Here is a 14,364-nt window from a genome sequence, read left to right as displayed (position 1 = left end):
GAACATGAATCTGAGCAGCGATTGGTCACTGGTTTGTTTTGGTCCGAAGCTTATTCAAGGAGACCCAAGCAAAAGCTCTCGATGCAGTGAAAATCATCTAAGTCAGTGGGAGGGCGACTATTTACACCGACATACATTACTTACAATATATAAGCTCTCTTTAAGCACATTACTTACGAAACATAGCTTACAATTAGCTGGGTACAATGAATTTCCTATAACTAATTGAAGACTAGAATAGCACAGGAATATTAAAAGTTTAGTTGCAACATATTTAAGGTGTCCAAACCTTGAGGCTCAAAACTTATGATTCGTCTCAAGAAGGGATGATTAGGGTTTTGTCCATTGAGTGTCGAATTTAAAGTGCGACTGCATCGATTTGGTCTCATTTCTCTCCATTACTGATTTCGTAAACTCGATTTATATATTATACAAGCCTTTCGGTAACTATTTTCGACTAACTCGTGCTTAAAAGCTTCGCTTGTTTTTTAACTTTCAACTTAGTTTGATGAAAAGGTGACGGGGAGGTCGACATAGGAAAGCTGTTTGAAAAGATACCACGGGTTGTCTCTTGATTATTTTTTAACATAATCTCCCGTCAAAGTTGGTTTGAATTACTCGACTCGATTGATTTTACAAACGAAAGCAAAGCAATTTCCTTTCTTTCCTTATTACCTCACGTTTCTGAATAGAATTAAGAAGCAGACTTAAGGTTAGCCGTTATAATTTTTTTTGTTTCATATATCTCATTGCAAGGAAAAACTGAGGTGGATAGAGAAAATCAACAGTGCAGTTGTCAAAAAGAATATGAATCAAAATCCAAGTAGTTATAAAAGGGGGATCTGGATCATTTTGAAATCAACCTTGATTTCAAAAAGATAGTTTTTGCACATTTTAAAAACAACAACCTTGATTTTAAGGCAACTTGAATTTTCACATACGAATAATATTCGCAATGTCTCACTCGGGAGTTCTGAAGAGGATGTGAAAATTATCCTCTTGAACGATTCTTTTATCGCGCCATCGGGGCGTTACAGGTGTACCTGTTTTTTTATGAGAAGCTTCCTCGATACATGTTAAGTTATTTGAAACTTGCAGGAGCAACTATTAAAAAGAAGACTGAAAGAAATTTCAAGAGAAAAAACATTTCAAAACTATTGAAGTTAACTGAATATTCACAGGCTCACGCTTATATTTTAACAAATCGTTCTTTGAACAAAATTCACCTGTCTATTTTGTTTCCAAATCAAAGACATAAGACGTCAGAGTGTTTCAAACAAAAGATCACGTGGAAAAAGAGTGTTTCAAACATATAATTTAGTGTAAACAACTGAGTTGAAAACGCAAATTAGCCACCGTTAAGAGTTTAAAGGCTGACGTGTCGTGCGACGAAAAGACTAACGTTCGAAACGTCAACCTTTAAACTCTTCACAATAGCCAATTTACGTTTTCAACTTACCAACTAAGTTGTTTACAGTAGGTTACCCGTTATACGCTCCAACCGACGCAGCACTACAGTTTCTTCAGAAACTTATCCCCTTTATTTAGTTGTTTCAAAAATAGACCGCGTGAAAAAGAGTGTTTCAAATAAAAACCACTTGAAAAAAAAAGGTGAAAAAATTAGGTGACAATATTGTAACATTATGGTCGAAAAAACTACCTGAGGTGCATACAGAGTGCCGGGGCTTTTGAGAAAGGAAAGAAGGTCAGGGTGATAACGAAAAGAAAAGTATGGGAAAGACTCTCTGATATTTTTTTTGTTTTGTTTTGTTTTGTTTTTTTATTGATATCTATGGTTTTACACCAAAGTTCAAGAAACATTTGTATGTGATTAATAGTGCAAACATGTACATTTGCGCACCATCATCTACATTGTAGACAGTGGAAAGGTCTCAATAATCAGCATTTTAAAAACAGTATTTCAAAAACTCAGCAACTTATCAAACTAAACGAACACATATTACGATCTATTCCATCACTATTTTTTCTACAGTTTTGATTTTTCTGTTTTTCAAGTCAACAGTATTCGTGCAACTACAACTTGTAAAAGAAAATGAACGAGAGGCTGTAGTTTACAAACTATTCTCAGTTCAGTCGAGGAAAAAACTCCTTTTACGTCTATAATCTATAAACTTCCATTTCACTCACCCTGAAGTACTGACCTCCTGTCAAAACCATGTTATTATTTTGTCCCGATGGACATTGATAAGTGTTATTCAAATATGTAGAGCAGTTATTAGAGTTTGGTGCATTGCAAATGTAGAGGTCATGACCACCCCCCGTATGTTGGCATCTTTGTTGGTGACAGACCACTCGGGTTGACAAGACTGTACAGAAACGAGTTTTGTGCTGTTTTCCATGTTCCGCTACCTAAATAAAAACAAAAAACAAAAAAACAAGCCAACAAGTTAAAGTTAATGCCTACACAATCCGACCATTTTAAAACTCCGTTGTTCTGTTACACTGCAGTGCAGGCGTCTCATTAAGGCGATTTAACGTTAGGAAGAGTGGGATCGCTTATTCAACCGGCCATGTTTGATTTGGAGTCAGAGTTGACGGAGTTAACTATTATTCACACCCCAACATCCACCCCTCTCCATTTCTGTCTCTCCCCTCCATGCCGCTGCCATTAAATCATAGATGGCGGCTATAAATTTCGCTAGGCCCGAGCCGCGACACGCGACCATTAGTCACACGCGAAACAACGCTGTAAATGTTATAGCGTGCGCGGGTACGTGCTTGTGTTACGTAATATGACATAAAATTCAGTGCTGGATTTAAAAACACAGTAGCTCATTTGCCAGTTTTCTTTTCTTTTTGATGTCCTCTGTGATCAGACGCAAAACAAAATGGAATCTAACTTTTGTTTGTATTTATTGTCAAATTTTTGATCTGCTTCAAATCCTCAAGGTGGGAATTTATAAAAAATTAACAATCATGCCTTTTGAAATACTCTGTTAGCATTAATTATTTGAGTATCCTTGTCGTAATTTTCCAACAAGAATTTGAGAACAACTCATAGGAAAGAACTTGGTGAGTGTTTGGGACTTACTCTGCCAACTTTGTTCAGTATATCCTCCAAATATGTTATTTCCACTCTTGATCACTGTAACTGTTGGTCCTTTGTTATCACAATAGGAGTGGAAAGTGGAAGAAGCCCAACCATCCCGGGAAGCTCGGTACAACAAAAGCTCATCGCTGTTGGAAAAGCTTGGTGTGCTCTTCAACCAATTCATCAAAGTCTGCCCCTGACTGGACGAGAGAATCACTGAATCCTTGAACGGTTGAACTACAGCCGGGATTGAATCTGCTGATGGCGTTGGTTCCAGCTCGTTTATCATTTCTTCAACCTGATAAAATTTGGCTTCTGCCAGCAGCTCTCTGCGAATGATCTCGTCATTAGGAACGATAAGCTCCCCCGTAGCAGATAATTCAGGATGTAACGGAAGTGGGTTCCATCTCGATCAATGAAGTAAGATCCATCCTCGCCAGGTTTTGTGTCAAATCTGCTTGAAAACATGGCGTGTAACATGGAACCTGCGATAAGGAGCAAAAACATATTTCGCCAAGAAATCAGCTTATGTCAAATACATGCTTGTACACTGATCTTCGGGTATGCATACTAAATGGCACTCCCACTGTGGTTCAAGAGAGAGGTAGGGGTGGTTGGAACAATGCCCTTCTGTCTTAACTGCGTTTAAACATTGTGAAGATATCATATAATCATTAAATAGTTTTGATAAAATCATCCGTGGTGCATATTTTGAAAGAGCACACTGCATAAAACGCATTGAATTTAAAATCGAATTAAAACGAACACATCCGCTTTATATATATAAAAAAAAAAAAAAAAAAACGGATATGTACTGATGGAGAACTTTGTCGAGAATATGAATTCTTATTTTAGAGTGTAAAGGGCCAAACGTATTATCTGTGTACTATTCTAAGAAAAAAAGTTGTTCTTTACCGTCAACCAAGAGAATCTTCCGGAATTCATAAGAAAAGGCGATTGATTAACTGAATATTTTAAAGTTTAGTGGCCCATTTCTAGTTGAATCGTTAAGATGCGAGTGAATAAGTGATTCCTTGAGCCAAATCCTTTAAAAGTTAGTGTCACCTCCGTCACGAATCATAAAATATTCGGGCTGTTTATCTTTGCCCCTTTAGTGTTTGTCTGCCCACCAAATAATCGAACATCGGCAATTTCCTTAACGGAATCTTTCCAGTCAATTCCATACATGGCAAATGCACCGCAACTGGTTTCCTCTATTAATTGGGAGCACCTTTGATTAAAAGCGGAAGCTTAAGTCGTTCGTTTGGGCATGAGTGACTCCTCGAGCCAAACAATTTTGAAAGTGAAAGTTTCAGCTTCTGTCACGGTTCTTATTTTATGTAAAATTTGTCGGGCCAGTAGTTGTTCTTCATTCTTCATTTCTCTTTTTTAGTACATCGTTACCTCCTTACTGTTTATATTTTCGGCTACAAAACAATAGAACCACCAACATTTGGCTTTCGTAGTTTTAAAAACCATGTTCTCGGAATACGTCTTCACAAAGATCATTAAAACTTTCCTGACCTCTCGACGTTCATTTAACAGATATCACTTTGTAATATTCTAAGTAACGGTCAAATTACCTGGATCTTTAGTCATGGTCTCTAGACTTGTCGTGAACATATGGCCACCGACATTCAGTTTCAACATCTTTGAAAAGTGAACATGTTCAAGCTTCTTCGCCACCTCGTCAAAAGCTTCTTTCTCCTTGCGAAGCTTGTTTGTCTCGTGCTTGAGAATGTCATAGACGTCATTGATGTGCTTGTGAAGTTCCTCGAAGGCTCCATCACTGGATGAATCCTCTGCATCTACAGTCTTTGGCGTTGAAGACATCTCTCTCGCAGCAAAGTTAAGTTGTATTCAAAACGCACTCGGAAGAATCGAGTAAAGTTTGCCTCACGCTGTTCTGCCTTAGTTCATCAGCTATCTGACCCGTTGGTTCTCGAATTACTATTCACAACGAGTGATGCTTAATTTCAGCTATTTTTCACAATTCAACTCATTTGTCATCAGTCACATCACGTTAAAAAATCACGCGACCCAGCGATAATCTAGCTTTAAAATTGCGCTAAGGTTTGAATGGGATACGGGAAAAGACTTAAAATAAGATAGTGTCGCCAGAAAAATGTTACAAACTCTCTTAAATATAAAAATACTAAAAATGTTATTTTGTAAGGATAAAAACACATAAAATACGCTGATGACCACAAATGAATAAGGATGATGAAGGATAGATGAAATTTTGCTGATAACAACTGACAAATTTGTAAATTTGCCCGAGTGAATTAGTAGCAAAGGTATTTAGGACTATGAAATAGACTAATGAAAAGCTAGATTATGTTCACAACCAATGATCACTCTCAAGGAAGGAGCATTTTCTTTGAGGGTTATTTATTCATGTCACACTGGTAGAATGTAGAAAACTGGCTTTGTAGTCGTAAAGTTACAGAAAGGACTTACTTTTATACTTTGTTTATTTCAAGGGAAATAACCTGCATAGACTTAAGATTGGCACTTTTATATAACTAGCAAGAGGTCGAGGGAAAATTATGAAAAATATGTATACCAATGAGAGGGTATCATTAGATTACTACAGAGCTTTACGGGGGAATCACGTATATTTTATGGCGACACAACCAAAATCCTACGACCCAAGAGATAACTGATTGGTCCCTGAACGTACGTCATCCTCTCCACCAATCAGACGCAAAACTAAAACCAAACGCGTCTTGTTTACAGCGTCGTCGCTTTCCTGCGCCTCCAGGTGGGTTGCGTTTTCTATCTTTGGGTTCTTATTAGCTCCTTCTGATTGTTTCCTTTTTTCTGCATGACCGTTGTGGTACAGTTTGACACTCACTTGAAATGCCCTGTATGACGCGGGTTTTTGAAGACTAGAAAAGTTAATTTTCGTATATCCAAAGCGTAGTCATTTGCGTGCGTCAGGAATGTGAGAAATAAATACTTTATTATATTTTTAATGCTATGTTCTTCAAGTTTACGATGCTAGAATTACTGAAACCATTGACCCTAATTTGAACGCATGCACAACATAAATCTTTACATAACACTGTGGAACATAAAGGTTCATAAGAATTCTCCCCTTTCAATGCTTGACTGCAGTTTCGCTTTCAAAAAAGTAAACCACTCTTGATTTGGTTTTTAACGGTTTAGTTTTGTTGACTACAAAAGAAAAGGATAGATACAGTACCCATTATCATATTCACTTTTATTTCATTTAAAAAAGGTTTTTTTTCTACGCTTTGTCTTTTCAATTGATAGTCTAAATGTTCGGTTATCAGTCTTGAATCTGCCTTGCGAGGTGTGCAAGGTTAGAATCAGATAATATGTCACGAGCCCACAGTGAAACACAACTTATCTAAACTATCAATAACGAGATGTGATCCTTAACAAACAGACACTATTATTCTGAATTTCAGTCTCGTAACAAGGCAACCATGTGCCTTACGTTTTGGAAACCGGACACATCCATGTCATCGACAGAACAACGACTTCGCTCGCCAATAAGACAACTCAACAAAACTTTCAATAGCTGACTAAATATAACGGGAAAAGAAACACACACACAAAAAAATAACGAGATTTGATATTAATGGTTATTAATTTTAGTCCACTTCAATTACTCTTGCTCCTGAACACCAAACACTTCCATTTCACTAACAGAAAAATTCCCACTTCCTGTTAAAAACGTTTGAGCATTCTGACCTGTAGGGCACGTATAAGAGTGGCTGAGGTTTGCATAGCAGTTGCCAGAATTTGGTGCATTTGCGACATGAAGATCGTGGTTTCCTCCAAATGTTGGCCCATAGTTAGTATGGCAATAGATAGCGTACGATTGGTATTCAGCTCTCAAAGACATCATTGTTGGTGATAGACCACTTGGGTTCACAAGACTGAACAGGAACGATCTTGGTGCTGTTTTGTACGATCCAGAAACTATTGAATAAAAGTACGTATATGGATAAATAAACAATCGCTTTCATTTGGCACCAAAATATGCCCGGATATTTGTGTGTGGACATTGTCTGTTCCAAGATGCAAACAGTTTTCCAAGAGCGAAGCTCGAGGAAAATCCTGTGATCCTTGAGGAACAAATTAAGTCAAAGGACAAATGTACGAGCATATCCAAATGGAGGCTACTATATTCATATCCTTCAAATATGTGTGCAACGCGCGGGAAAAATGTTTATGAAGTCTACGAAGTTACTTCTTTACTACTTGAGATTTTCCCTTTTCCGTGTTCTCTGGTATGAATTTATGAACAAATAATTGTCCCTTCTTCTGTAACAACAGCTACACGTCTCTCACCTTGAATTTTAAAGGAAGACTAAACGTAGTGGACGTAAGGTTTGAAAATCGAGAAATATCACTTTAGGTATATCCACAGGTACTCCCCAGTTTTAGCTGGAGCACATCCGGTCACATGATGCGTTTACACCAATCGCTCGCGAACAAAAATATTTGATGGATTATTATGAATTTTTGAATTTTTATAATGAATTTTCGATTACGGAAACTTTCAATATGACACAACCTAAAACTGCAACTATTTTTTTCCTATTATTGTATTAGTATAGGCTGTTACTGAGGTAATCTCAGGACAAGCACACAGCTTTATGAACGCAGCTGGTTGAAGCTAAGCAAATTACGCAATGAGGCCTGAATATCTACATTATATGCTGTTCATGCAATTCAAATTCAACAAACTCTCAAGGGTGCGAGTAACTTTTTCTCTCCGTGTTTAAGTTTCAGCTCATGAGTTAATTTCTGTCGAATTTACCTTTACACTCAAAAAATACTTATAATTAAGACCCTACCATGTGACTCCCATGCGTGTTCAGTATATCCTCCAAATATATTATTTCCACTCTTGATCACCGTAACTGTTGGTCCCTTGTTATCACAACAGAAGTGAAAGTTGGAAGCTGCCCAGCCATCGCGGGAGGCTCGGTATAACAATTCATCACTGACGCTGTCAAGACCAAGGGTTTTCTTCAACCACTTCATCAAAGTTTTGCCCTGGACTGCTGAGAGGATCTCAGACGCCTCGAAGGCGGGTTTTGGTGTCAGCTCCTTTATTATTCCTTCGACTTGATAAAATTTGGCCTCAATCAGCAGTTCATGACGAACAGTCTTATCATCGGGGACGACAAGCTCCCCCGTGCGCAGATAGTTCAGGATGTACCGGAAGTGGGTTCCATCTCGATCAATGAAGTAGGTTCCATCCTCGTCAGGTTTTGTGTCAAATCTTTCAGAAAACATGGCATGTAACATGGAACCTGGATGAATAAGCACACAAAATGCCGTTAATTAAATTAGATTCAGGTCGAAAAATGTCAGAATTATTGAGATAATGGATCAGTTAATCCTATGGAAGACTATTTTGCTTTTTATATTCATTTGTTTCTGCATTTACAATGTTTTCCCAATTATGTTCTTTTTTCTTCATTCTTAAAGTCCAACCAAAATGTGCAACGTTTGATTTCCATGTGAGTAACCCTTAGAGAATGAAATTCCATATGTCTATAAGCGAAGGATTTATGTTATGGTCTGGGTCTTCTGGCATCGTGTCCGCACGTTCGCAGTTCGACAGTCGATTACAATCAGGATCAATTTTCACCATACTTCGCCATCCTCGTCGCTTTTCGGTTTCCCCCGACCAATCACCACGTTTTTTTACCAAAGAGACCTCAATTTCATCGTTTCGATCTGTCTTAAAGCAATTATAGTTGACGCTCATAGTGATTCGAAACACTGTGACGCCATGCATAACAGTGGTCCGAATTAATTTCAAGGTCCTTAAACAGCTCTTATCAGTCAGTTATTTTAAGTGTATATATATATTTAAAACTGTAACAAACATGGCTAAGTTACCTGGATCTTTATTCATTGTCGACAAACTTGTCGAGAAAAGGTGGCCGCCAACATTAAGTTTCAACATCTTCGAAAAGTGGACATGTTCAAGTTTCTTTGCCACCTCTTCAAACGCGTCCCTTTCTTGGTGAACTTTATTCGCCTCCTGTTTCAGAATGTCGTAAACACCTTTAATGTATTTGTTTACTTCTTCAAAAGCTTCATTGGAGGGTAATTTGGACGCTTCTTTGAGCTCTTTTGGTGAAGACATCTTTCTTTACTAGCGCTGAAGAAAGTGATGTTTCCATGAACAATTGATTCCGGGAATCTTTCCGGAAACGATGCATAATTTATTACTTGAATGGTCACACAACACGTAACCTATGTCACACGATATGAAGTACTCGCGTCGACACAGTTAAGAACCTGTTTTTCTGTTTTTGAAGACATCCTCCAAGTGCTTGATGATATCATTTCGCTTTAGTTCCTTTTGTAGTTTCAGAATAAATTCTGCAAGTTAGCAAAACGGGGGGGAGGGGGGGGGGGTGAATCAAAGAATGGAGTATTCGCAAACGTCCACTCAAAAATTCCTTGAATGGTTCCCACAGATAACCATTTAAATGTGTTTTGCGGTTACCAACAAGGCAAAAATTAGTTGCGTAACTCAGAAATGGACCAGAGCACTCCCTTTCTTCTCTAGTTGCTAATAAATACTATGTAAACTAGAAGCAGATTGTGCGAAAGGCACCTGATAGCGCCGACTTCTGCGATCGGATTAAAATTCAACCAGCTCGATTTTTCAATTCTTTGGTCAAATAACTACGGTAAGGCTGACGTTTTGTGAACTTTCATTCAGTAATAAACTGGTTTTTTTAGATAGATTTTCTCCCTCGCATAGTCCTGAGGTGGAAAGAAAATTGCATGGAAAAATAGAGAACGCAATTTACTCTCGCACAGTCCCGTGTTGTAGAGAAAACGTATCATAGACGTTTTAAACGAGAACAGCCTGATGTGATGTGTCTTTTTACATTCGAGATCTCTGGTAGGACACAGCTAGGGTGCAACTGTGCCAATCTCTTTTTGGCCAAAACGTGCGCTCATACGGGATTTGAACCCATGACCTCTGCGATACCGGTGCAGCGCTCTACCAATTGAGCTAACAAGCCAACTGGGAGCTGGTCAATAAATTGGGTACAAATAAACATCCGAGTGAATGAAGATTTTAGATATATGAAAATTCACATATTTGCACTGCGGTGGAAAGATGAAATTAGAAGATCCTCGCAGCTAAGAACACTACTGAAACTAGTAGTTGTAAGAAGGACCTGAAAAAAAATTTCAGGCCCGTACGGGATTTGAACCCATGACCTCTGCGATACCGGTGCAGCGCTCTACCAATTGAGCTAACAAGCCAACTGGGAGCTGGTCAATAAATTGGGTACAAATAAACATCCGAGTGAATGAAGATTTTAGATATATGAAAATTCACATATTTGCACTGCGGTGGAAAGATGAAATTAGAAGATCCTCGCAGCTAAGAACACTACTGAAACTAGTAGTTGTAAGAAGGACCTGAAAAAAACTTCAGGCCCGTACGGGATTTGAACCCATGACCTCTGCGATACCGGTGCAGCGCTCTACCAATTGAGCTAACAAGCCAACTGGGAGCTGGTCAATAAATTGGGTACAAATAAACATCCGAGTGAATGAAGATTTTAGATATATGAAAATTCACATATTTGCACTGCGGTGGAAAGATGAAATTAGAAGATCCTCGCAGCTAAGAACACTACTGAAACTAGTAGTTGTAAGAAGGACCTGAAAAAAATTTCAGGCCCGTACGGGATTTGAACCCATGACCTCTGCGATACCGGTGCAGCGCTCTACCAATTGAGCTAACAAGCCAACTGGGAGCTGGTCAATAAATTGGGTACAAATAAACATCCGAGTGAATGAAGATTTTAGATATATGAAAATTCACATATATGCACTGCGGTGGAAAGATGAAATTAGAAGATCCTCGCAGCTAAGAACACTACTGAAACTAGTAGTTGTAAGAAGGACCTGAAAAAAATTTTTTTTTTTTTTTTTTTTTTTTCAGGTCCTTCTTACAACTACTAGTTTCAGTAGTGTTCTTAGCTGCGAGGATCTTCTAATTTCATCTTTCCACCGCAGTGCAAATATGTGAATTTTCATATATCTAAAATCTTCATTCACGTGCGCTCAGTTCCGAGATAATTACGGGCAGCTCGTATTTTGAGAGAAGAGAGAATGTTTTTTGCCGCAAATGGCATCACAGAGGGGGAAATTTCTTCTTAGCCCCTTAACTTCCCGAACACGCCCGTGGTCAAGTAGTCCTCTAGTTCACATGAGGGAACAAACTCTATAATTAGAACTGAAATTTCCTTAGTTTCTTGTAAATAACATGTTCCAGCCGGGCGATTTACTGATGGAGCCACGTGGGAGCTTGAAGAATTCACTACGAATCATTAACCCCACAAGGCACCCAATGAACGACACAGAAAAAAAGGTCTGCAGCTAGGCTCAGTTGTTCGCGTTAGCGTTAACCCAGGGTTAAGTATTAATTCCGGTTTCTTTATTTCTGCACCCAAAAGCCTTTTTGGGATAATTTTCTCTATCTTTTTTTTTTTTTGGTTTTTTTTTTTCACTGCATCCCATCATTAAATGGTAGACAAAAGAAGTTTAACTGAGTTTTCTTATAAACCTTTTACATATGAAATCAAATTTCACACTTACCCTGGGTTATCTTAACCCAGCTTTGAACAACCAAGCCTGAGAAATAACGAGAGATGTGCCAAGCATGACCATCTGAATATTTTATTACTTATCCCAAGGAGGGTTAACAACTTTGATATGAACAATTCATTTGCATAATACGGTACAAACAAATGACGGCACCTCAAATCTATTATCTTTTCATTAATATGATCATTAACCCCTTCCAAGCCCTACATATCCATTAGCTGCATTGTCTACCATACATTTCCTATAATCTTGGCTCGGAAAATTTGATATACATTCAAACAGTTGCCCACAACTGATATTTTTACCATCTTCTCTACACCTTTCTGCTCACAAATGTATCTATAATTTAAAGAGAAATTCCTTTATGGTCACTACTTGGAGTGAATAGCCTAGGCAGTCTCTTACTTTTCAAAACCAAAAACTTCCATTTCTTGGATGGTAAATGTCTGAGCTCCAGTAAAAAATGTAGTAGCATTCTGACCTACAGGGCATTCATAAGTGTTGTTCAGGTTCACATAGCAGGTGTTGGAATTTGGCGCATGAGGAAAGCGAAGATCAGCGCCACCTCCAAATGTTGGGCCTTGACCACCATGACAGTAGATGGCATATCCTTCTCTTCCATCTTTCAAAGCCATCTTTGTTGGTGGCAGGCCACTATGGTTGACAAGACTGAAGAGGAAGGAGGCCGAAGCCTCTCTGTATACTCCTGAAGCTGTAAAAAAAAAAGTTGTGTCTATAAGAAATCAGTTGCTTCTTGTTCCGTTGAAGAGTGAATAATCTAATATTTCTTTATAACATTAAAGAGACAGGGAACAAATGGAGTGGAATCAAGAGAAATTGCCTCAAGACTGTCAGTTATTATAAAACCACTAGTCCATCATAATAGTCAACACAAACATTGTTTGACCTTTCTTGCCGAAGGGGATACAAGACCTCAAAGTTCTATAACAAACGAACACCCTTCCCTAAAAAATTAATACAATGACTCAATGGAAATAAAAGAAAGGTAATAATATAAACCTAAGCTGAAATTTCTCAAGAGTTGGAGGTTTGGGCTCATAAACAAAACAATGACGCCCTCACTGTGATTGTATAGATCCTGCAAATAAAACAGAATCAGGAAGGGATAAAGGAGACTAGAATGTGATAGAAAAGTAAGGAGGTCAAACATCATATCTAAATTTGTGGCACTGAGGTCCTATGAGTCTGTCAAAAGTTTTAAGGGGGGTAAGTTTCTAAAGAAACTGTGGTGCTGCATTGGTGGGAGAGTATAACAGGGTAATTTAGTTTTAACAACTAAGCTGATAATGTAAATTGGCCACCATCAAGATTTTTTAAGCTGATGTTTCGAGCATTAGCCCTTCTTCAGAACTTTTTTCGAAAGTTTTGTTTGTTTTTCCACAAATTGTAAATTACGCCACCCTTTGAAGGTATTTTTTTGGCTCAAACTCTCCACCTCCCCACCCTTTGCTCCCCCCCCACCCCCAATCCTGCCCCCCCAACCCCCAACCCACACCACGAGGCTTTGGGAAACAGATCTAAAATTATGGGGAAATATTAATTTGTCTCTTCTAGCATTAATTAAGAATTAATTATGCATCAGAATTTTTATCATTATAATTATTAATTATCACTATCATTAACATCATCACTATTTTGGTCATAATTATTATGTAGTGAGCTTTTAGCATAATTTTCCTCTGAATGTTAATCCAAGGAATCTAAATAAGCCAAGTTAATGAGATCCCCTTTAACCCCAAAGAGTGACAAGCATCTAATTTCTCCTTACAATATCACCCCTCAATCACACATTAAGGTCATGAGAACAAAGAAAATGATCACCAGCAAAAGAAATCCTTGATTGTTAAGCAAGTTCTCTTTTTCAGCACCCAAAGAAATGTATAAGGAGCATTAAAGAGAATATGCTTACTGATGTTAGGGTGTAGAGGGTCAGAGAAGAAGGAGATTTCTTTTTAAAATGTGACCCTTAATAGGAGACCATTCTGGGTGTAGCTCATTTAGTTTAACCCTTTTACCCCTACAAGTGATCAAGAAATAATTTCTCCCTACATTATCCATTCAATATCAAGCAGAAGTGTTATGAGAATAATGAAAAATACTTTTTAGGGGGTTAGTAGTTGATCCAATATCACACTGTCCAAAATAACAACATAACAATTATATACAGACAGTAAGGAGAACTACTAATAAGATGTTGGGAGAGAAGGGGTTAAACCAAAATTAATTCTATTTTTTTATCAAGAGACATCAGCTAAAAGCAATTTACAATGATATTGTCAAATTTGTGTTTATGCACCCATAAAAGATACCTTCACAGCAAAAACAGTCACCTCACTACTCTACCTGTTCTTCTTTACCACAGACTTAGTAGAGACCTACCATGTGACTCCCATTGTTGATCTGTATATCCTCCAAATATAAAATTTCCATTCTTGACCACTGTAACTGTTGGTCCCTTGTTATCACAACAGGCATGAAAGTTGGACGCATTCCAGCCATTGCGTGAAGCCCTATACAGCAAGACATAATCATTGCTAGCATTTGTCATTGTATCCTTCAACCAGTTGATCAAGGTTTGCCGTTGAACTGATGACAAGATCAACGTGTCCTTAAAAGGTTTTCCTTTAAGCTCATCAATAATTCCCTGAACTTGA

General features: G+C 38.0%; 2 protein-coding genes, 1 non-coding gene and 1 pseudogene across 3 annotated transcripts in view; 1 reads left to right on the top strand and 3 right to left on the bottom strand.

Moving 5' to 3' along the window:
- The window catches only part of LOC131793486 (glycine dehydrogenase (decarboxylating), mitochondrial), a 202,057-nt gene that overhangs the window by 84,846 nt on the left and 102,847 nt on the right, over window positions 1–14,364 (top strand). The gene's annotated exons all lie outside the window — the stretch shown is intronic.
- LOC131793477 (uncharacterized) lies at window positions 2,119–4,971 on the bottom strand (annotated as a pseudogene).
- Window positions 6,166–9,194, bottom strand: LOC131793492 (uncharacterized). The gene is made up of 3 exons (XM_059110908.2): window positions 8,945–9,194; window positions 7,888–8,349; window positions 6,166–7,006 (listed from the first exon to the last, which is right to left on the bottom strand). Exons 1-3 carry the CDS (start codon window positions 9,192–9,194, stop codon window positions 6,690–6,692), a joined length of 1,029 nt encoding a protein of 342 aa, XP_058966891.2. The 3' UTR covers window positions 6,166–6,689.
- Window positions 11,728–14,364, bottom strand: part of LOC131793497 (uncharacterized) — a 28,203-nt gene continuing 25,566 nt past the window's right edge. The window contains exons 10-11 of the transcript XR_010715864.1: window positions 14,090–14,364; window positions 11,728–12,401 (exon numbers count right to left, since the gene is read on the bottom strand). The exon at window positions 14,090–14,364 is cut by the window's right edge and continues 184 nt beyond it. This is a non-coding gene — a transcript (uncharacterized protein). The remainder of the gene's footprint in view (window positions 12,402–14,089) is intronic.

The sequence above is a fragment of the Pocillopora verrucosa genome, chromosome 12, assembly GCF_036669915.1.
Source record: "Pocillopora verrucosa isolate sample1 chromosome 12, ASM3666991v2, whole genome shotgun sequence".
Lineage (NCBI taxonomy): Eukaryota > Metazoa > Cnidaria > Anthozoa > Scleractinia > Pocilloporidae > Pocillopora > Pocillopora verrucosa.
This window is presented reverse-complemented; position numbering and strand designations above follow the sequence as displayed.

What these genes read in the sequence shown, in the direction of transcription:
- LOC131793492 (XM_059110908.2), bottom strand. Translation starts at nt 9,194, where the DNA reads ATGTCTTCACCAAAAGAGCTCAAAGAAGCGTCCAAATTACCCTCCAAT. An exon ending in GACAATGAATAAAGATCCAG is followed by an intron (nt 8,350 to 8,944) that starts GTAACTTAGCCA and finishes TTATTCATCCAG; the next exon opens with GTTCCATGTTACATGCCATG. An exon ending in ACACGCATGGGAGTCACATG is followed by an intron (nt 7,007 to 7,887) that starts GTAGGGTCTTAA and finishes TTTATTCAATAG; the next exon opens with TTTCTGGATCGTACAAAACA.